This window comes from Osmerus eperlanus, chromosome 11 (genome assembly GCF_963692335.1).
Source record: "Osmerus eperlanus chromosome 11, fOsmEpe2.1, whole genome shotgun sequence".
Taxonomy (NCBI): domain Eukaryota; kingdom Metazoa; phylum Chordata; class Actinopteri; order Osmeriformes; family Osmeridae; genus Osmerus; species Osmerus eperlanus.
Genome location: NC_085028.1, coordinates 3,060,217 through 3,083,963, shown reverse-complemented (window position 1 = coordinate 3,083,963; position 23,747 = coordinate 3,060,217). Strand labels below are relative to the sequence as shown.

The window sequence follows — 23,747 nt, the reverse complement described above, 5'->3', positions numbered from 1 at the left end:
ACCTTTGCCATGTCACCACTGGGCCTTCTGCGCCATCTACAGGCCAATGATAGATAACACAACTGAATTATGAAAGAAAATCATGATTAAAGGTAAAATGAAATTGAATAAGTCATCTTGGATATAATTGTATTTCATTTTAATAAAAAGTAATTACATACTGTACAATAAAATATCCAGTGGTATCATTTTGATAAGAGCGTTAAAAAAATTAAATTAAAATCATAAAACTTTGTTGCAATTATTTTATTTGTAATCTCTTAAGAGAAACTGTGTGTGTGTCTGTATGCTTGTGTGTCATGAGTGAGCGTGTAAGTACACAATCGCCCCCGAGTCCTCGAGTCTTCTTAAGGCTTCTGCTTCGTTGTTGACGTCATGATAGGAATTCTGGAGAGAAAATAACATTTGCTGAGCAAACAGGTTGGAATGTCATAAAAAGGAACTCTGGATTTGCCATTTCACTGAATTTGTTTCAAATGGATGGATTTATCATCAAATATACTGCTTCCCAATCCAACTTACCTTCATGGATTTCATGGTGTCGTATCCATAGTAATGTATTGGATGTTTCTGGTTCTTGGCGACAGGGTATCCAAACCCTGCTATGTGAACCACATCACAGTAGTTAAGGGCCACAAACACAGCAATGATCCCCGTGGTGGGATGGACTAGCTTCTGTGGAAACCCAAAACAGTGATTAATAAATACAAAATATATGTACTGTATAATACCTAATAATAAAAGTGTATATTGCCTTCAACCACTAGGGGGAGTAAATTCATTTAAATGACATTGAATCAAACCCTTTCAGAGAAAACGTTTCAAAGATAAGTTTTTGCTGGATAATGCGTCACATAAGACATTTCCTCACAGGCTTAATATCTCGGGGTAATCACACTATAGTGTGGCATTGTTTGTGAGAAATCTGCAATGTTAACATCAAACTGCAGTATGTTCCTCATCATACGGGAGATAAGAGCCATGTATCCACCTCCTTCCTAAACAATAGTGTTAACTACCCTTGCCATATCTGCCCTCTATCTTTAGATCTATTGTTTACTGTTTCCCAACGCTGCTCCCTAGGTGATCCATGTCTCCATGGTGCCATCTAGGATCCCTTAAACCTTGTGCTCCTCGAAATACACGTCACAAAAATGTGTTAACGCATGCAAATATGTTCGCAAAGTAATGTTAGGCCTGGTCAAAGTCTAAAGGACACACCTCGTGAACAGAGCTAAGCTCTCCATCAACTCTGGTTGTACAGTGCATCTGGTAAAGTATTCACAGCGCTTCACCTTTTTCCACATGTTGTTATGTTACAGCCATATTCCAAAATCGATTACATCCATTTTAATAAAATTCATTCATTTTAAAATAAAAATTCACATGTACATAAGTATTCACAGCCTTTGCCAAGACACTCAAATTTAGGAGCATCCCATTTCCACTGATCATCCTTGAGATGTTTCTACAACTTGACTGGAGTCAACCTGTGGTAAATTCAGTTGATTGGACATGATTTGGAAAGGCACACACACCTGTCTATATAAGGTCCCACAGCTGACAGTGCATGTCAGAGCACAAACCGAGCCATGAAGTCAGTCATAAAAGGCACATGACAGCCCGGGATACTGGGAGACTTGTCGAGGGAAAGATTAATGCAGCAATGTACAGAGACATTCTTGATGATAACCTGCTCCAGAGCGCTCTGGACCGCAGACTGGGGCTCACCTTCCAACAGCCTCCTGTGTAATATTCACTAGTTATATCAATATAACTAGTCATTGAATACTAGTTAGTACTCACTCATGTGAGTTTGCTATTGATAAGACTAGATTGTGTCTATTTGTCAGGTTTAATAGATGTTCAGGGTCGGGAGAAAGGACTATGTATACGTCTGTTGTGATGACGACGGGGAAAGCTCCACCTATGATCTCTCTCTGCCCTGAGAGTGGTCATGGGCTGTCAATCTTTCTCTAGGATTGTTGTAAGATCATTACTGCCTGACTGTCACTACATTCTTGTGCCTTATAAAAGATGGTCCTCCGGCCTTCAGAGCTGAGAGAGATATGATTGAGACCTAAGCCTGGTGTCGTGTTGTCATTTATTGTCAGAGGTCTGGTTTTCTCTCCCAATCTGCAGTTTGAGAATACTTATTAAAATCCAGAACTCAACTGAACTTAGTCCCTAACCCTAAGTTCACCCTTAGTCAAACTTTCTTCATCAGCACACAGTCAAGATAAGTGGGTTCAGGACAACTCTGTGAGTGGCCCAGCCAGAGCCCAGACTTGAACCTAATTGAACGTCTCTGGAGAGATCTGAGAGCTGTACACCGACGTTTCCCATCCAACCTGATGGAGCTTGAGAGGTCCTGCAAAGAAGAATGGGAGAAACTTCCCAAAAACAGGTGTGCCAAGCTTGTAGCATCATACTCAAAAAGACTTGAGGCTGTAATTGCTGCCAAAGGTGCTTCAACAAAATATTGAGCAAAGGCTGTGAATACTTATGTATATGTTATATTTTCGTTCTTAATTTTTGGAGATCTATAAAAAATATACAACTTTTTTCACTTTGTCATTATAGGGTATTGTGTGTGTAGAATTTTGAGGGAACGAAATGAATTGAATCCATTTTGGAATGAGGCTGTAACATTACATGTGGAAATAGAGAAGAGCCGTGAATACTTTCCGGATGCACTGTTTTCCATGTTCAGAGCTTCTAGGCTACACACAGACATCTCCCAGCGCCTGGCGAACGGGTTATAAATTCAGACATTGCATCAATACCATATTACAATCTCGTACTAGGGAATCAACTTGAGGTCTCTTGCACCAAAGTTGGCTAAGCTAAAGCCCCGGTTTCAGCCTTGGAAGCCCCAGGTCCTCAGACAGTGGTACTTGTTACCAAACCAAAGAACCTCTGCAAAACCAAAGACCTTAAAAAAACTCTCTCCTCCACTTGAGAACATTCCTCTAAATCAACTTGCTAATGCACTTAGCGTGAGTGTCTTATTTCGGAGGCGGGGGGTGCTGGTTAGGCTAGGCTGAAGCCCAACTGACATTCTCTGTAATTCAGTCTCTTGTGTTCCTGTCGTGGTTGTGCATAGTTTGGACACAGTCCTGTGGAGCCTTAGTGAGAGGGCCCGAGGGCTGATACAGTCTCTGCTGCTCACCACACCCCACTGCTTGCTGGGAGCTTCGTATGGTGGCAGGGCAGGGACATAAAGTAAGTTTGCACTCCTTAGTCAACCTCTCTCTATTGTGCCTACGGGCAACCCACTGCTGCCCCTTCACAGTCTGGGGAGAGGGCGAAGGGGTGTGCTCCAACACTGGCATTCACTGGAAAAAGTCAAAAGGGAGGAGGGCTGCGTTCAGGGCCTCTGGAACTCCTGTTGGCAGTTGGCTGACAGGGCACACCCAGAGAGAGGGCACGGCAGACAGGAGGGACAGATGGAAAGAGGCCAGAGAGTGGAGTGAATGGATAGACCGAGGGAAAGAGGAGCTGGGTTCTCGGAGCCGTCGGTGCAACTGGTGTCGTCTCTGTTCCTGCTCCAGGCAGCGCAGTCAACAGCCTCTAACCCCTCCAGCGCTGAGCTCATCTGGTGCCTGGGGTCCTTGCAGATGGACCGAGACTCTGTATTAGCTGCCCTGCTGACCGCTCACAGGACATTCCGCCTTCCCACTGTTCCCCCTCCACACAGGCATTGGTCAGTTGTGTTTGTGTTGTAGTTGGACTGGTCTACACCCTTGCTCTAAAGCGCTCACAGGGGGGGTGGACAAGCAAAACAAAACCTGGCAATGTTGCAGGTCCGAAGACTTCTCCACCATGCACCAAACAAGCCCACTTGGCAGATGTTGGACCTCTTGCCAATGAAAACATCATTCCAAATGAGTTATAATTCAAGTCAATGTATCATCCTATTTCAAAATCGAAATCCCTTTGCAAAGCAGGGAATTGTGGTCCAATTTGTAAAAAGAAAACAGACCAATGACAAACTTAAAATGCCATGCAGCATCAATCTCTATTCCGCAATCATTGCTGGTTTCGATTCTAATATTTCTCTTGAATTGTCTGGATGTTCTTATTTTTCTTCCTTTTTTCGCCAGACTTTTGTATTGTGGAGAAACAATGAAGGAAGGGGAAGGAAGGAAAAGGGCTGACCTGTTGCACAACTGCAGCTGTTACAAATGTATACGGTCAACTGGCCTATGTTCAAAAAGCAATTATCTTTGGGGTGTATTCTGCAGTGCCAAATACACAGAGTTTATCTGACGAGGCGTTGTCCGAGAAGCCCTTGAACTTTTACGGCAACACCCGTTGAACTCAAACTCCTCACTCTACCCACTGTAGTTGGAACTGGTCCTTCTATCACACAGTCAGTAGAAGCTTGGGAAGGGCATGAACTAGGGCTGATTTAGCCATGTTTGGCTTCTAGGTTTACTTGGAACAGAAGAGGAAAGAGGATCGATTTGATCAGGACCGGCATTAGTAGGATCCACTCACTGAACAGTAATTACTGATCGGCAATTTCGGACAAAGGACGCACAGGAAGAGGGGAGTGAGCCACCTGTCCACCAGTCGGCTTCACCTGTTTGTTTTTGGGGTTAAGTGGGATCTGGAGGAGGGTGTTGGATGTCTCCAGCAGGAAGTGAGGGTCCAGCACCCGGATATGACTGGTACTGCCCAGCCAGATTTGTGGAGGGGGCTTCCAGAAGCCTTTTCTCACCTTAAACAAACAGACACACAAAGTTTCACTTGAGTGCACATCCCCACGCACACACCCACGCACGCAGTCAGACACAGGGGCTGTGTCCACACAGCTCCAGCTTTAGTTGAACCTCCTGTACCCTGGTTTCTCAGGGTAACCAACTCGGTGTGAGAATGTGGGAGTAATGACCCATCTCCTATTAGCCCTGCAACTGCCCTAGAGCTAGAAGGAGAGATCATTTTAGGCTGTGGAAACTACATCTGATTCTTAAGTTGTTTGGCAACGCTGCCTGCAAAAGCAGTTTTTCACTGCATGGATGGATGGTAAGTAAGTGGAGGCAGTTTAAAATGGAGGTTTGCGTGCAGGCCCACACATCCCCGTACCCTCTTCTCGTCGTAGAGGATCTCTTTGAGCCAGCGGAGGTCCTGCTGTTTGAAAGGGATGAGGACCATGAGGGTGTCTGGCTCATTATGCAGCCCAGGGTTGTAGGAGGCTGACTCAGGGTAGAAGAGGCGCATGGTGGTCTTGTTGCCCACGTCATCCTCATAGCCCCTCACGGGAGCATCGTTCAGACTGTCGATGAACAGAAAATAGGAGCGTTTTTTACTAAACAAGTAAAAATGGTGCTATTGCTTAATCTGGTATTACTCAGGTTAAAAAAAACAGGTTTTGATATTACTGCTTTATGATTGAGCATGGCTATTTCTTAAATTGACAAAAATATATATATCTGGAAACACTCCAGAGTTACTGCGGTTGTTTGTAATGGTGCTGATTAAAGCATAAACAGCAATTCTATCAAGATTACAAACAGTAGGCTAGATGACAGTGTTAAAGATTTGAAACTGGATGTAAGCGCATAATGAAGATTTGTATTTCCAAGAACTGATTTTCACTTAATTTTTCACTTGCAACTCTATTTAGCTCTCACGTTATGACCCTTAATTAACCTTCAAACTTCTCCTTCAATACTTACATTTACATTTAGTCATTTAGCAGACGCTCTTATCCAGAGCGACTTACAGTAAGTACAGGGACATTCCCCCGAGGCAAGTAGGGTGAAGTGCCTTGCCCAAGGACACAACGTCATTTTGCACAGCCGGGAATCGAACCAGCGACCTTCGGATTACTAGCCCGATTCCCTAACCGCTCAGCCACCTGACTCCTACTTCTGCTTTTTAATATCTGCTACAATTCACAATTGAACAGTTAATATACCGTTTAGACCCCAAACCACCAAATCACACTTCAAAATGATTTGCAAAAGCTGTGTTTGGGATTTATGCTTTCTAATACAGGCTTGGCTAATTATGTCTTGTTTTTCAGAAACTCTTTTTCCTCTCAGAGATAGTGAGATTAGCTTCTGGGACACACAAACATTCACAAGGGGCTGATGGGAAAGTGCACTCTGTAAGAGGCTTATAAAAAAAACAAAATGCACACATTCATTCCAAGGCTATAAATCTGATTTGGCATGGGGTGAGGCAAGTGTTTTTTATCCTCCGGGAAACAAAGTCCTCCCATGGGTCAACTACACATGACCTGATAGTTTGCTCATTGACGGATTGGGGACACTGTAGTGGTCATTGGTCTGATGGCCATTAGTGTAAATATCACTGACCATGTTGTTTTTTCACAGACAATGACAATAAGCAAATCTGAAATCAATGGAACAGATTCCATAATAGCATTTCTAAAACATGTAAACAGACACTGGGCCTATGTAGGACCTTTCGAATGGATGTAACAGGAATCAAATATATTAAAAAATTAGGCCAAACATGGAGGTGCGGGGTAATGTTACAATAAGAGTAAAGACCTATTGGAAGGTAAGTGTGGTTGGAACTTGCTACAGAAACAAATATATGCCAAAAAAATGCACTCTTACCGGATCACCACATCATACTTGTTGATGACGCCACCCAGGGAACTGTTTTTGATGGCATATCCGTTTCCTATTACCACACAGGTTCTGCACTCAAGACTGAGGGCATAGAACAAAAAAAGCTACAGTAAAAGAACACATCCATTTGTTCCTTCTGGAATTCATACTGTGCTTTTGAAGACGCTTATTTTAACAGCGGGCTGGATACAATGCGAGGAAACATGTACTGTACAGTATCGCAAGACTGCTGTCTAATGTGATAAGCAATTTCAGAAAGAGCCATGCCTCTTTCAGGGTCAGCTAAATCCTATTCTTTTAAAACGTGGTAATATTATTATCAGCATCTGTTTCACAGTACCACTGTATAGCATAAAGAACAAATCAATAATTTCCCCCTCTCCTTTTATTGGTCTGTCATTTTAGCCATGGTCTTAGCACTCATGTTATGTTGGCTAAAGGAAAGTCACACTTACTTTTCTATGTTGGCTGGCATTTTGTAGCTGGCAACAACGGCTAAAACTTTCAGCAGAAGCAGCTCTGGAAAATTGGGGATTTAAAGAGGAATTATGGACCTGTACACAATTTGCCAATTAAAAATGTAGGCCTATTCTACATTGACTCTGCACCACAGGCAATTCTAGGTTTTAAAACTGGGGGTGCAAAAGGTAGTGTCATGCAAATATACTGTGAATGATTTACTACTTTAGAGTCGGGGACATTTACACATGCTCTGGTATACTTAAGCAAATGCGCGTCGGGCCTAACCCTTGAACACGTACTTTATTGTGGATAAAGTACTGCCTCTCGTACCTTATTGCTTAAGTACACCGTACAGTACTTTATGCTCAATAAAGCACACTCCGTGACTCACTCTCAACCACTCTCAATCAGAATGCTTGATTTCAACCACCCGTATTATAAAGCCAGATAAGATACATTATTATGAGGTCATAATACAAAAAAACATACCACTGCCCTTTATACCATAAGGTAAAGTCAATGTTGAAAGATGCTCTCGCCAGAAGAAATCCTCCAGTTTCAAAAACAGTTGTGTTTGTCGGCTAATGCTGTTTTGGGAAGATAAAAGAGAAGTGTAATTAAAGAATATATTCCTTCATTGAGTTTATGTGTTTGTATGATGTCACACAGCAACAATGCCACACTTATCTGGGGACATTTTTACTACTTGGGGAAAAGACAACAATACCCCAGACAGACCCCACTAAGAGAGACCAACATACAGTAGAACCACAACATGCAATAACATTTAAGTGAAAAAAAATCTTATTTGTTCTTATTAAATTCTGAAACTTTATTGCTATGAAATGGCTATGACTCTGGCTATGTTTTACGAGTTCATGTCTTTGACAGGGAGTCTTTGATATTAACTTTGAACATTGATATGGACATTGATACATTGTCGACACTCACACTACTCACTTTACACACTGTCACTTCAGCTACTGGTTGCACTCTCAGCTACTGGTTGGAGCAATAATGCACTAATTGTACCCTACTTGTCTCTAGGTTAGTATAGGTTATAAGGTTAGTATAGGATATTATGTGTATTATAGGTTTAGTATACTGTATTGTTTATTATTTTGTATATTTAGGAGGTTTATTATATGATATGTTATCTTATCATAGGTGTAACCTATGATCTGCTCACCCATGTCCTGGCCAGGAACTTGGGCGGGAGAACCATCTGTTGTGCATATTTTTGTATTGGGGTTGATTGGAGAGGAAACCCATGTAAACATTTGAAGAACATACTCATCGCCAGGGACATCACCAAACCATTACCAGAGCGTGAATCCGACATTCCTGCTGTAAAGCTCCTCAACCGATCTGCATGAGCTGTTTTGAGTGTCAGCTCAAACACTGTACATATAGTACATGACTGACCTTGAGTCAACAAGTGTTAAACTTCTCTCCTTAAACATACATGTATAAAATGTCACAAAACATAACTGCACGACATACGGCAACCAAATTAATGATCTACTGATATTCGAAGGAATACACATCTTGTGTACTTAGTGCAAAGATAGGGTCGGTCCTTCTAGCTCGTTATCCGCCTTTTCCCCTTACTAAAGCAGAATGTTCCAGAAGTATCTCCAAAACCCATGTACTTTAATGGGTTATGGGTAGAAAATAATTTCCTTTTGAATATTTTTTTTTCTTCGTTTTCATTACAATGAAGTATTTTACTGATGACTGGTGCAAAAAGAGTTATTAAAAAAAAAATCAGAGGACGCTGGCACCTCAAATTCCAGTAAAAATGTTGGCACAGTGTGTTCCTTCTGAATATTCCTCAAACCCCAGGCCCCCTCAAACCCCAGAACCCCCCCCACCCAGTCCCAAACTCACACACAACCCTCCATCATCTACACACACACAACCATCCATCATCTACAGATCCTAAAAGACAGACATCCATTACTCACTTAAAGTTAAGGCTCTCCCACTTCTTCTGCGACGGCCAGCCACCACACAGGGCCTTAGTCGGAGTAGGAGTCTTGCTGGTGCCTCCATAGCAGCTGAAAGACAGGGGCACAGAAAAATACACTTCGGTCAGGAACAGACTAATTCCTAAAAACCTCCCTGTGCCACAGCCAGATGAGTGTAGTTCCAAAACCCTCACAGAAGTAAAATATGTGTTTCTGTCTCTAGGTATGAAATGGGTCGTTATTGATCTAGTCAAACAAGATTCAATTTGAATTTGATTTATGTGTGGGTAGGTTTTCCTCCTCAGGATATAGAAGAGGGGTGGGGGGCAGTTCAAGGACAGGGTGGGGAGGAGGGGGGGGGGGTCGTGTACGGGGTGCATGCCTCCATACCTCTGAAAGACGTAGGAGCAGTAGTAGGAGACGAAGAAGAGGACCACAGGGAGCAGTCTAAGGCACCATGCTGGGGGGAGGGAAGGGGAGAGAGAGACAACGAGAGAGACACAGAGACGGAGAGACAGAGACCAAAGGTGTGATTTTACTTTGCCTCAGTACACTGCAGGTTGACTGTAAAAACTGGTAAAACTGATTAACCATTGCCCCACATCTCCACCCAGAAGCGGATATGCACTTCCTGTGCACTTCCTGTTGCAAAGAGTCATATTACAAAGATGTTCAGATAGTCTCTTGAATCAGTAGTTAAAACCCAGGGTAGTTTCAGTTTCTATAGCTTAATTTTAGCGTCTATGCAAAACTGATGCATTTTCATATCTCGTCTTTGTCTTGTTTCTTTGTCTAACTCTCAAATACAGCAAGGTTGGAAGAACAACATACCCTTCACTAGGTATACTGTAGCTTGAGTTTTATTTTGTGTTCCACAAATACAAAAAGTGACCTTGAATCCAAACTGGTCAAGCTTAACCAAACTTGGACTGGATCGCTCTCTGGCACTTGCATTAACAGAGCCAGAGCAAAACTGAACGAGCGCCACAACACTGACTGTAAAAGCTCATTGGTTTGAAGGGTGAGGAGTACATCAAATCAGCGAGCGCCAGAACGCTGAAAGAACATGGTCCTGGTCAATGTCACCGTCAAGGTGACTAACATAAAAAAGGAGCAAACAGCGTTCGAGATCTTGCAAGACCGAGAGAGCTGCTCTCATATGATCAGAGCACGTCGAGGAACATCTGGATTATAGATGACATGCAGAGCTCGGAATGTGTCTCATGCTATGTGCAAGGAGAGTTCAGCTTATAGAACAAAACACTGCATGTGGTAAGGCCACAAACGCGAGTTCATTACGCGCAACAGTGCCGTACGCTATGTTGACAGTTGTCCTACAGGTTGCAGCTGTGAAAGGAGATGAGAAGATGGTCCTGATGTGCATTCCAAACACAGACTGTTTCTACAACATAGAATTGAACAGGGGCATAGAACACTGGGCTAAAGTTTCCCTTGGTAGTGAGGGTTGAAATGAGTCTGCAGAGCGCCACTCATTTGGACAGATGTGCGTGATCACCCCGTGGAAAGGGAGCTTACTTTTCGCAGTCTTTAGGGACATCTTCACACGCTCCATCGGCCTATCATCTCTGTGGGACGCATGATGTTATCCTGGGAAGGAGAGGAAGGTCAAGGGCGAGCGGTGGGTGCATTCAGTTGTAGAACAGTGTAGGCACATGCTGACATCTGAATGATTCCGGCAGGGCTATAGGTGCGAGGCAAGGACATTAGCGCAATCCCCCAAAAGACGATTGAAATCCCCTGATCGCAGATCAATAACCAGGGAGCTGGGTGTAAAATGAAACGCGAACCGTGAAGTGCCAGGTGGGGGGGTCTCGGAGGTAGCAGTAGGTAGAGAGAGAGAGAGGCAGGTGCCGATGGATGGTACAGCCTATCGCCGTCTCGCTACTCACAGGGAAATAAGCTGCAATGGCTGGATTAGTGTTCCATTTTCCAGACCGCAGGGGACAAAAGGGAGACATGTTAGGAAAGGGGTTGAGGCAGATGGGAGAGGAGAAAGGAGAAGAGCAGGGGGAGATGGAGCTCGACAATAAAACAGAGTGGAAGGCGAAGAGGAAGGATGAGAACCATGGATGTAGACAAACGGAGATAGATGGAAACAGAAAGAATAAGAGAGGACAGGGATGGTGAGACAGGCCGATTGGTTTAAGAGGATGAACTGGTTGATGGCCTCCGCCGTCATGAGACCATGCAATCCCACGGTCTTTTTTAGCTTGCTGCAATCTGCTCCTGTCAATTGTGCTTTAGGATGGTAACATTTCGATTACAGCTTAGCTGAGATTATAGAGTCTATGATGTCATCCACACTAGACTAGCTCGTTCACATAGGGTTGATGTTGTCGCCTGTCCCTGGATGTAATGTGATGACAATGCTCTATTGTTCTGAACACGAGAAACCGCAGAACAAATTAGTACTGTAGTTAACCCTTTGATACACAACATGGGTCTAAAGTGACCCGGGAGAGTTAACATTTTCTATATCTTCGCAAAAAAAATATTTAATCATTCAGTATTCCAGGTATTCCTCAATTTACTTGTTTTTGGTCATCACAAGTCCTTATTTTCATTTTTTCTTTCTTACTTTTGGAATAAAAATAATTTTTGTAACACTACCCCTCTAATGCACAACATGGGTCTAAAATGACCCGCATTCATTTCCTATGATATTTCATGTATGGCTGAGTGTGTCTTTGCCATATCTTTAGAAATCATCTAATTTCATAATTTAATATTCCAAGTATTCATTAAATATCTAGTTTTTTATTGCCACAAATACTTATTTTCCTTCTTTTTTTCTTAATTTATAAACAACCATTGTTTTTGTGTTACTACCTTCAGTTTACAGACATGGGTCAAAAATGACCCATATGTATTCCTATGGAGTTTTATAGGAATTTTTGATATTAGTTAATTTTTGCAAATTGGAACATATTTACTGTGGATAACTATTCACCTGTCACACATTTCACAACTCAACACAGCTGCTTTTAGGCTGGGAGATGTTCACAAGTGACATTATTGATGAGGTCCTGAAATGCAACAACTTTGAGACGAAGAGCTGCAACAGCAAAAGGGAAAGAGTGGAGAAGTATCAAACAGGAATTCATGGCCTCTATCAGTTTGACCCTCCTTGCAGGGGAGGACAAGAGCCTAGATGTGGCTTTTTTGGATCCAATTGCAAAATCCAATGTATAGCCACCATGGGGCTAAAGAGATATGATATCACCAGCTTGACTTTTGATGACAAGAGGAACAGGGCTTTGTAACAAGAAAAACATCTCATAGCAGCATTCAGGTATGTGTGTGACTGTTGTAGCGGGGTTTGCTCGTTTAAAGATAGAAATACTTAATTTATCATAAAGTCTGGGGCACCACCCTAATATTGGTTTAGGACATTAGGGAATCCTATGTTTAATATGTAATAATCAGTCTCATCTTTAGGAATGAATTCGTTCTAAGAGTAGAGCCAATCGTAACATCAGTGAACACGCACGTCAAAATATCTTTACAATGAATTTATTCAAGTAAGGTAAACAGATCTTATGAAAAGTTGGATTATGGGTTTGATATGAGAGATTGGTTTCAATGAACAGAATGAAATGGTCTAACTTAAAGAAAGGCAGAAATTGTACAGTCAGTGATTACATCCTTACAAATCATAAACAGAGCTCACGCCAATGCCATGTCGAGGAGGAAAGAGCGTTAGCCATAGTTACGTTTGATCAGGGGTTGATCAATGATGTTGAGGGCGGTTTGCGCCAAAGGTCCATTTGAAGAATCTGAAGTCACAGCGCGGCCGCGCTGGGTCATGTGACTGAGTCTGCGGGATCTCAGTGAAGTCGCATTTGGAATTGCGTTTTTGGTTCTTCTGTTGAAACGTCCAGATAGTGACGCGTTCACTATAAAGTTGAATCTCAGGAGAAGCTTGGCGACGTCCTTGGAACGCCAATCCTGATGGCGTTCATGCCATGGTCGGTTTCGCTGGAGTCAGAGATTGATGGTCATCTTAGGGCTTTATACAGTTCGAGGGAGGACCCGTCTGGGGTCAGATGTGGATTGGGGGAAGCTGGGTTCTCAACTCCCCCCTCCTTCCTTCACACCTACCAAAGGTGTGATCTGATCTCTGGCTGATCATTCGATGGTTCAAATATTGTTCTGGACATCTTGGTACAGTTACAAAATATAGTTGAATGATTGTTTTATTATGATAGCTTCGTGTAGATACCAAGAATGACGTGGTTATCTTTCAGGAAGAAGGAGTTGTTACTAGAATCAAGATTTCAGTGAACACAACATTAAAACAAAGTAACAAACATAACACAAATATCCCTCTCATAATTCTCCACCTTGTACTCTTGTGGTAAAGGTGAAGTCTCAAGAACTTTCCTCAAAAGTTCTGATCAAGGTATGTTCTTTGTTCAAATCGCCGCCGAAACGGATAGCAAATGGTCGCTGGAGACGTGTTGTCTAAATCAGGCCCTTTGAAGCTTGCAAGCTAGCAGGAGGGCTGATTGGGGAGGTCGTCCCCCCCCCATTCTATGGTTCCTTTGCATCGGCGTTTGGTGGGTAATCAGCATACTGAGGGTGTCACAAGGGCTGATTAGGTTTGTCTGTTGTGATTGAATCACTCTTCAGGTGTGGCAAGATGTTGGCTCCGTGTGGTCTTGTGGACCTCACTACATCCCCCCGGATGTCAACTTTCATAGACCGTCGTCGATGAAACTGTTGACATGAAGACAAGAGAAGAAAGACCACAGCAGCGTAACAGCATGTCACCCCCCCCTCCCCAGACATTGGCATGGCTATGAGTGATTAAGCTATGACATGACATAGGAAAAGGTTGAGAGGAAATTCTTGAAACAAAAAGAGGCACTTGAAGTGGCTTACAATGGCCGTAGCAATTGAAGCTTTGTGACTAGGGGTCTAGATGAGGGAAAAGTTGTCGGCTTTCCAATCTTTTTAAATCAAACTAGTTTCAATAAACTCATTTAGGTTATGGTTACAATTGACTGCCAAAGACGTATACAAATAACAAATAAAGGTACAAGGTAATTATAGTACATACTTTACACAATTATAGTTACTAAGTAGCTTCTTGAAGTCAACGTAACTAAACCACATTGATGAACTGCATCTAATAATGTAACTTTAGTTTGGCAACCACTGTTATTTTAAAACACAGTTAGCTGCGGGAATAGTCAATGCTTTTTTCGACAAGCTATATCGTGGCGGCATAATAGGTTACGTGTAGAAACTGCATTGTTTAGTTGCTTCTAAACAAAAGTCCTTCAGGACTAATCACTACTGTCTGTTTCCTTGAACTAGACATGTGCACCAACGTATTAGTTGGTTGGTTAATTCACTTAACCAAATAGCTACACTATTAAAATAGAGGCTATAATAAAGGCTCTTATGCTACTTTCCGTGAAGAGCTGGCCGAGGCAGATTACAACGTAAATGTCGGGGCAGCGGTGTTTCTGAGCACGCGCGTACCTCCGGTCAAACCTAGCCGCTTCCTTTGAGCTAGCTGGTCCCACACACACACGTGGTGGCGGTAGGTTACGTGTACAGAACTGCGTTGTTTAGTTGCTTCTAAACAAAAGTCCTTCAGGACTAAGCACTACTGTCTGTTTCCCTGAACTAGACATGTGCACCAACGTATTAGTTGGTTGGTTAATTCACTTAACCAAATAGCTACACTATTAAAATAGGGGCTATAATAAAGGCTCCTATGCTACTTTCCTTGAAGAGCTGGCCGAGGCAGATTACAACGTAAATGTCGGGGAAGCGGTGTTTCTGAGCACGCGCGTACCTCCGGTCAAACCTAGCTGCTTCCTTTGAGCTAGCTGGTCCCACACACACACTAGCAGCTATTTCACGAAAAACAATTGAATACGCACACAGCCACTGTAGCCTAGGCACAGTAGTATTAAATACATGGTGCTACATACAGTTAGAGCTCGCTCTATTTTAACAGTTCGTTTCACAAAAGTTACGATTGCTCATTTCAATCTATCTTAGCCTCACACGGGGCGCCAATATGTAGCGGGGTTTGCTCGTTTAAAGATAGAAATACTTAATTTATCATAAAGTCTGGGGCACCACCCTAATATTGGTTTAGGACATTAGGGAATCCTATGTTTAATATGTAATAATCAGTCTCATCTTTAGGAATGAATTCGTTCTAAGAGTAGAGCCAATCGTAACATCAGTGAACACGCACGTCAAAATATCTTTACAATGAATTTATTCAAGTAAGGTAAACAGATCTTATGAAAAGTTGGATTATGGGTTTGATATGAGAGATTGGTTTCAATGAACAGAATGAAATGGTCTAACTTAAAGAAAGGCAGAAATTGTACAGTCAGTGATTACATCCTTACAAATCATAAACAGAGCTCACGCCAATGCCATGTCGAGGAGGAAAGAGCGTTAGCCATAGTTACGTTTGATCAGGGGTTGATCAATGATGTTGAGGGCGGTTTGCGCCAAAGGTCCATTTGAAGAATCTGAAGTCACAGCGCGGCCGCGCTGGGTCATGTGACTGAGTCTGCGGGATCTCAGTGAAGTCGCATTTGGAATTGCGTTTTTGGTTCTTCTGTTGAAACGTCCAGATAGTGACGCGTTCACTATAAAGTTGAATCTCAGGAGAAGCTTGGCGACGTCCTTGGAACGCCAATCCTGATGGCGTTCATGCCATGGTCGGTTTCGCTGGAGTCAGAGATTGATGGTCATCTTAGGGCTTTATACAGTTCGAGGGAGGACCCGTCTGGGGTCAGATGTGGATTGGGGGAAGCTGGGTTCTCAACTCCCCCCTCCTTCCTTCACACCTACCAAAGGTGTGATCTGATCTCTGGCTGATCATTCGATGGTTCAAATATTGTTCTGGACATCTTGGTACAGTTACAAAATATAGTTGAATGATTGTTTTATTATGATAGCTTCGTGTAGATACCAAGAATGACGTGGCTATCTTTCAGGAAGAAGGAGTTGTTACTAGAATCAAGATTTCAGTGAACACAACATTAAAACAAAGTAACAAACATAACACAAATATCCCTCTCATAATTCTCCACCTTGTACTCTTGTGGTAAAGGTGAAGTCTCAAGAACTTTCCTCAAAAGTTCTGATCAAGGTATGTTCTTTGTTCAAATCGCCGCCGAAACGGATAGCAAATGGTCGCTGGAGACGTGTTGTCTAAATCAGGCCCTTTGAAGCTTGCAAGCTAGCAGGAGGGCTGATTAGGTAGATTGGGGAGGTCGTCCCCCCCCCATTCTATGGTTCCTTTGCATCGGCGTTTGGTGGGTAATCAGCATACTGAGGGTGTCACAAGGGCTGATTAGGTTTGTCTGATGTGATTGAATCACTCTTCAGGTGTGGCAAGATGTTGGCTCCGTGTGGTCTTGTGGACCTCACTACACTGTTTCCTGGCTAATTGCAGAAGACGTTTCATTCCCAGTAACTTTGTCACCAGAGATGAGCAGTGTGTGCCATACATGCCCAGCAAGCCAGCAAAATGTGGAATTAAAATATTCTGGATGTGCGATGTGAGGGTCCCATATGTGGTAGACTGAGTGTTCTACCCTTCCAGTGTCCCTCTGACTGGAAAGCTTATTGACAAAAACCTGAACATTGTGGGGACTCTTCACCAGAACAAGCCGAACGTACGAGTCACAAAGACATCCAAATGAAGGGAGATGCCAAGTTCCACATTTTTTCATGGTCATGTTGCCATTTAATTTGGATTCAATGGCAACATGACTGGTGAGCTATGTGCTGAAGAAGGGAAAGGCTGTTGTCCTTCTGAGCACCATGCATGATGGCAAAGCAGTGGATGACAACCATTTTGTGATCCAGTACTGTAACAAAATAAAATCAGGAGTGGACACAATGGATCAGATAGTTTGCACCTAATCATGTAAGTGGAGAACACAGAGTTGTCTGGCACAATGTGCTGGATGTTGCCACCCTCAATGCCTACACTAACTTTTACAATAACACCATGATTAAATGGGTGGTGTGACCAAGCAGCAGTTCATCAAGGAGCTAGACAAGGACCTTGTCATGCCACATAAGAGGCGCATGAAGGCCAAGTCACAGCTCCAAAAGTATATTAAAGAGGTGATGGAAAGATGTGGAGTAATAACTAAATGCAACTACCACCCAGCCACAAGAAGAGCTCTTATCATCAAACTTTATGAAGCTGAGGATATCCTCAAATCTCTTTAGCCCCATGGTGGCTTTATACATTGGATTTTGCAATTGGATCCAAAAACTCTCCCGCAAGGCCACATTTAGGCTCTTGTCCTCCCCTGCAAGGAGGATCAAACTGATAGAGGCCATGAATTCCTGTTTGATGCTTCTACACTCTTTCCCTTTTGTTGCTGCAGCTCTTCATCTCTAAGTTGTTGCATTTCAGAACCTCCTCAATGATGCTGTCACTGATGAAAATCTCCCAACCTAAAAGCAGCAGGGTTGAGCTGTGAAATGTGTAGCAGGTGAATAACTATTCACAGTAAATATGTTCCAAATTGCAAATATCCAAAGTTTCTATCAAATTCCATAGTGAATCCATATGGGTCATTTTAGACCCATGTCTATAAAATTGATGTAGTACCACAAAAAGTTTTTTGCTCAGAATGTAAGAAAGACAACAATTAAAATAATGATTTGTGATACTCAAAAACAAAATAAAGGAATAATTGGATTATTAAATAATGAAATGAATAGATTTTTAAAGATATAGCAAAGAAACACTCAGCCATACATGAAATGTCATAGGAAATGAATGCGGGTCATTTTAGACCCATGTTGTGCATTAAAGGGGGTAAGCATAGCTTGTGTATCAAAGGGTTAAGGAGAAGACCAACACGACGCCACAATTATTTATTCAAGAAGATACTCGTGGCAGTAGATCTTGTGTTTGACTGTGTATGTGCCATATGTATGTACCGTATGTATGTACCATGTTAATTGTATTCAAACAGGAGATCCTGTATGTGTCCAAGACAAATTTTCCTTCAGGACAAGTCTATCTCAACATATTTTATAGCAGAACGCAAATTCACAATAAAATGTTTCAAGATTTCACTGGAGCACATACCTTTGCCTTCTTTCATCTCTACTTCTTTAAACAACACGTCAGGTCTCTGGATTATGGATTAATTCCTAGATTGTAGACTGATTGATTCCTGCAGAAACACAAGGAGCATAGTTCAGATGGAACACTCAGTTCCTATATAGTTTGGAATGCTACCCTGGGGAAATTGAGGAGAGGCGCTTGTCAAAGTTATGTTGACACTAAAATCCATCAATACAATATAGAAAAAGACCAATTGTTCAAAAAAAATAATATATTGTCTAAATTGAAAACAAAACTAAATGCAGTTAACCAATAGGGTCCACGCCATTTGACTTGCTTGATCACATCACTGATCTCATCCATCAAACATTTCAGATGCCCCCTGGGAAGATGCCTCCATGTTTTTGAATATCAAAAACAGTCCCAAAAAAATTACATCTACAAACTGTCACCCTAAAATACATGAAGACTGATACATTGAGACCGTGGCAAAACTAAAGTTTAGCCAACCACTGGTTCCCTTGGTTAATCTTACTTCCTGTTTGGTTGGACTGTAACCTAGCAGCTGATTCATGTTTCAGCCGCTGAATGTATCATAAACACTGCACACATTACACTAAGACTTAGTACATCCAAGTGGTGAAGACTGTGGCAAAGCTATGACCGCATTTACATTTTACATTTAGTCATTTAGCAGACGCTCTTATCCAGAGCGACTTACAGTAAGTACAGGGACATTCCCCCGAGGCAAGTAGGGTGAAGTGCCTTGCCCAAGGACACAACGTCATTTGACACGGCCGGGAATCGAACTGGCAACCTTCAGATTACTAGCCCGCTTCCCTCACCGCTCAGCCACCTGACGCCCCTGACCGCATAAACCAACAACCCTACCAACAAGTTCCCATTGTGAATTTTAAGTCCTGGTTTGGTGTGACTGACACCGCCTCTGAGGCCAAATAAACTCTGTTGGGCTTCCCATCTAAGGGGCTGTTCCTCCTGCCCACAGCCTTTACAGAAGGTTGATCATCCAGTAACGTGCGTTTGTTCTGTTACAGTGTAAATTAACTTAGCTCCAACAACCTCCAAGGAACACAGGACATCCTTGTTCTAGTTGGTGCATAGTGGCTATTGTTGTGGCCAAAAACTGAATGAAAATATTAGCTAAACTGTCTGACTGTCCTTATATGAACCATCACTGACTTAAGGACTGAATGGTTACCTTAGATGAACTGTCACTGACCAAAGGTTTAACCCAACAAAATCACGAAAGCCCCGTGTCTGTGTCTCTGGTGATAAATAAAGTACTTGCATTACACAGTACCACTGTGCCCAAGCATGACTTTTTTACCCCCCTCGTTCTAGCCCTATGCAGTTTCCATGACACGAAGCATGAGAGGATTTCATTGACTAGGCTCTATAACAAGCTCCACATGGCTCCCAAGAGCAGGATGCACAGGCCCTGAACAGGGAGGCCTAAATCTGCACCGAGTGGCAGCACAATGGCAGTCTGTGTGGCATGCAGGGAGTAAAGGGCCGGGGTGAGGAGGAGAGGGTCAAGTGGTGGGTAGGTGATCCGTTGGTGATGGCAGTGGTGAAACTCGGTGGCAGAGGTCCAAGTCTTCAGGGTCACGGGGGAGTATGTGTGAAAGACACATGCGTTCAAGTCCGGGTCTGTATCGAGCAGCATCCTGTACATAATCTAACTGTCGAGGGCCTAGCGTAGGAACCTCACTGAAAAATAGCTTCCACCACGATAAGAGCTTAAAAGTCAACACAGGCATAACAATTCAAATAAATCCCTTTTCTGAGAGTAGTTATTTCAAAAAACAGACTTCCTGGTAAAGCATCTTCATTTTTTTAGAAACCTTCCTCTCATTCAATTATCAAGTGAAAATGTGTTGCTTTCGAGTTTGATGTACAAAATTCAATACATAAATAAATGTGATGGTTTGAACTGCAAGTCACAAAAGTCTGTATGATACGTGAGAAACAGACTTGAGTGAAATCTTAAGAGAGAGAGTTTGTCAGCTTAAACCACAAAGTCTTCCACATGACCTTTGTTATGCTTGATAAATGCTGGAATGAAAGCTGGTTTTCAAGATACACTACTGCAATTTCACTTCCCTACCAATCCAGTGCCCTGAAAATGTTGGATATCTCTAACTTCACATTACCCTCCCTCGGAAACCACTGATGAACAAATTTGCCAGGGCAGGCCGGGCCAAAAGGTATAACTATATGATATATACGTGTACTCATTCCAAATGAGCTTGTAAGATCAAGTATTTGCAAGTGAGAGAATGATTTCCCTTAACAACCCATGACACAACCATGCCAACATGACATGTTCTACATTTACGCTATATAACTGCAGTTCAGTACCGAAGCTGTCAGAACCGTACAGAACATTCCGTCCATGTAAGCCAGTCTTACGTCAGTCTGAGGCTAACCCCTGAACTTTTTTCTGTTTACCTCACTACTAAACACACGTACACTTTATGATGACTTAACCTACTCAGTTGGTCAGACCATACTCTGACCAACTGACCATAAACTGTAAATGTGTAATCTAATATTTACATTTCTAACTTTTCTTATTAGTTACTCAGATCATGGCCTATACTCAGTCCCAATTCCATCTTAAAATACCTATTATTGATATTGATGATATTTAAACATCATCTTTAGAAAAAAACAGCAGGGATATGATAGTAACACTGTGTTTCCAGATCAGATATTGCTGAAATGTACTGTACTTGGCTAGAAATGGCTAAAAATGTTGCCAAAGCAGACCACAATGAAGGGACAACATTTATAATTATAAATATAAATCAGAGAACTTAATCATCATCCATCATAACACATACATTTAAATAAAGCCAAGTAACATGTAATGTATAATTATAATAATATATTAAAAAATATTAAAAGTGGTATGTTTGGCAAATATTGACAAAGCAAACATACTGTACATACTAGTAGCAAACCATTTTTTGCATATGAGACTGTGACAACACAAAGTCTTCCACATGACCTTTGTCATGTGTCTTGCTTGATAAATGCTGGAATGAAAGCTGGTTTTCAAGATACACTACTGCAATTTCTTCCACTTCCCTACCAATCCAGTGCCCTGAAAATGTTGGATATCTGCAACTTCACATTACCCTCCCTCGGAAACCACTGATGAACAAATTTGCCAGGGCAGGCCGGGCCAAAAGGTATAACTATATGATATATACGTGTACTCATTCCAAATGAGCTTGTGAGATCAAGTATTTGCAAGTGAGAGAATTTCCCCAACAACCCATGACACAACCATGCCAACATGACATGTTATACATTTACACTATATAACTGCAGTTCAGTACCATTCTACTTTTCTACGTCGGCCTCTTCTTTTCTTTAACCACACATCGATCACCAACCCCAGCATGCACCTCCCTGCTAACCCAACACCAGGGCATGAATAAGGATTAGATTGGAGAGTTCAAGTAACCTTGAACCCCCCCACACACACACACCACCATCTCACATTGTGTTTCATCTTGCGAGGGGATTGACATGCTGCCTTAATCCAGCTGTGAGTATCAGATTAAATAAAACACACTGGCCAGACAAGCAGAGGGCAATTTATGAGGCCCAGAACTCAACACAATTATATTGAGCTTGACTGTATCCTACAATTAACTTCCAATACCAATCATCCTGTTTAAGAGAGGAAACCATCCTTCCAATGTTAGGAAGAGAACAGCAATTTGTGAATTTAGCCAAATCAAAGTATAAACCCATGTTCTAAATACAATTCCCCAATCAACCGGACATGACTCTCAATACTATCCAGTGTGGTAGGCTAATTCCTTTAACACAATCATACAAACACAGACAAAATGTTTTTACCGCCCTGAAAATGTGTTTATTCTGGAAAAGGGTACCTGGACTGTCTATACTAAATACATGACTTTGCAGTGATGTAATGCATTTTATGTCTTATAGATACCCCAATACCAAAAAATGATATAGCATATTCCTTCCACTTCTTAAATATACAGGTATGCTAACAATTGTTAAGATGTACAATTGTTCCTGTATCTGTGCTCTAATAAAGGCCGACATTCGCACGATTGATGGCCAAAATAAAGTTGTGAAACTAAAGCACTGTCCCAGTTCCTTTTCTCAGTTGTAAGTGCTACCATGCAGCTTTGGAGGTTGTTTTTTTAAGTATGTGTTTGGGTTTAGAACCTCAGAGCTTTACCCTGGGAAGACGCATCCAACTACTCGACAGTAACGTTGTACCACAAAGCTGTTGCAAATATAAGATGAATAGATGACTATATTTTATCAACAAAAACTGTATTCGATCGATTATATACATTCTTGAAAATAATTGCAAAAAAGATTTACTGCAACAAACTTAGGATTTTGCTAAAGTTTGTTAAATTATACTGCTCTTAACAGGCGCCATGGCTCAAGCGCAGTCAATTATTTTAAAATGATAAAACCCATACCTTGATTATTTGGCACTTCAGACTAAAAAAAAGAGCCTTGGAAAACAAAGCACACTCACCAGATGTATCAAATGTATCCAGTTAGAGTGTCCGCGATTCAATACTGACACGAGCAAAACAGCTCAGTAAATTTACAACCAACTTGGTACCGTTAGGCTGAACACTGAACAAGACAGTTTGTGTGAAATAGGCGTCTTCAAGCGCTAAGTGGGAGGTCCCCACGCCGTACAACAACTGATAACGTTTTGATGTCTCATTTCCATAGAGCAATCAGAATAAGCTATTTCACTTGAAACACATCATGTTTTTACACATTATTAGGTATAGCTAAAGACTAAACGTTATCTATTCAGACAGTGAACGGTCCATTGGAATGAAATCGCAGCACACCGCGTCCTCTCTCCTAATACATGGACGCATGCGCATGGGGTGTGTGCAGAACGGGCGGGGGGGCGATGAGGTAGGCTAAATTATCCATCAATATTACTGGATGGATTTTTAGATGGATTTGTTTACGATTATTATTTAAACATTTCAATCAAGACATTTAGAAATGGTCAGCAAATGTATACTCTACTGTAAACAATTCCAAACGAATGTATAGCTCAAATGGCAATTTTAAGCAACATTTTTAAAAGAAACTGTATTTTAGTCTAGAAAAGTCTCCAGCTTTCGTCACGCATAAAACTAACGCCCCCAGTGGAATTTGTTATGTCTGTTAACGAGAAGTGGGCTGTTTCTCATAGCTTGTCCCTGAGCTTGCATGAGAAGATATCACTGCTTGGTTCTGTTCCCCAATGTTGGAACAGAACCAAGAACAAGTGAAGCCCCTGCAGAATGTGCCAACATGCTGACAGCAGATAGAAACACAATAACAATATTTTTTTTAAACAAGGACTACTTTTAAACTAAATGTACTGTAAAATCAATAAGGAACTTGTGAGCAAATGCCAACCAAGATCAGTGTCAAGGTCTTTTAAATAAACAGAGTTCTACCTTTTAGAGCAGTTACTTTGTATGGGAAAAGTAAATATGCCAAACATGTTCAAACAATAAAACCTCACATTGAAGTTTAACCATAATCTTAGCTAAAGTATTG

The 23,747-nt window shown here is 41.9% G+C and overlaps 1 protein-coding gene across 3 annotated transcripts; it reads right to left on the bottom strand.

Annotated features, from left to right (window-relative positions):
* Positions 1-122: 122 nt before the first annotated feature.
* On the bottom strand, positions 123-23,052 carry st3gal4 (ST3 beta-galactoside alpha-2,3-sialyltransferase 4). Of its 3 annotated transcripts, none has more exons than XM_062472903.1 (12): positions 22,708-23,052; positions 18,165-18,252; positions 10,580-10,651; positions 9,434-9,503; positions 9,041-9,133; positions 7,563-7,660; positions 7,067-7,130; positions 6,597-6,692; positions 5,092-5,281; positions 4,589-4,726; positions 523-672; positions 123-387 (listed from the first exon to the last, which is right to left on the bottom strand). In XM_062472903.1, exons 3-12 carry the CDS (start codon positions 10,614-10,616, stop codon positions 298-300), a joined length of 1,026 nt encoding a protein of 341 aa, XP_062328887.1. In that variant the 5' UTR covers positions 10,617-10,651; positions 18,165-18,252; positions 22,708-23,052; the 3' UTR covers positions 123-297. The 3 variants fall into 3 exon arrangements, with proteins under 3 accessions (XP_062328887.1, XP_062328884.1, XP_062328885.1); XM_062472900.1 differs by having other exon boundaries at positions 523-675; positions 22,708-23,051; XM_062472901.1 differs by lacking the exon at positions 18,165-18,252 and having other exon boundaries at positions 523-675.
* Positions 23,053-23,747: the final 695 nt, after the last annotated feature.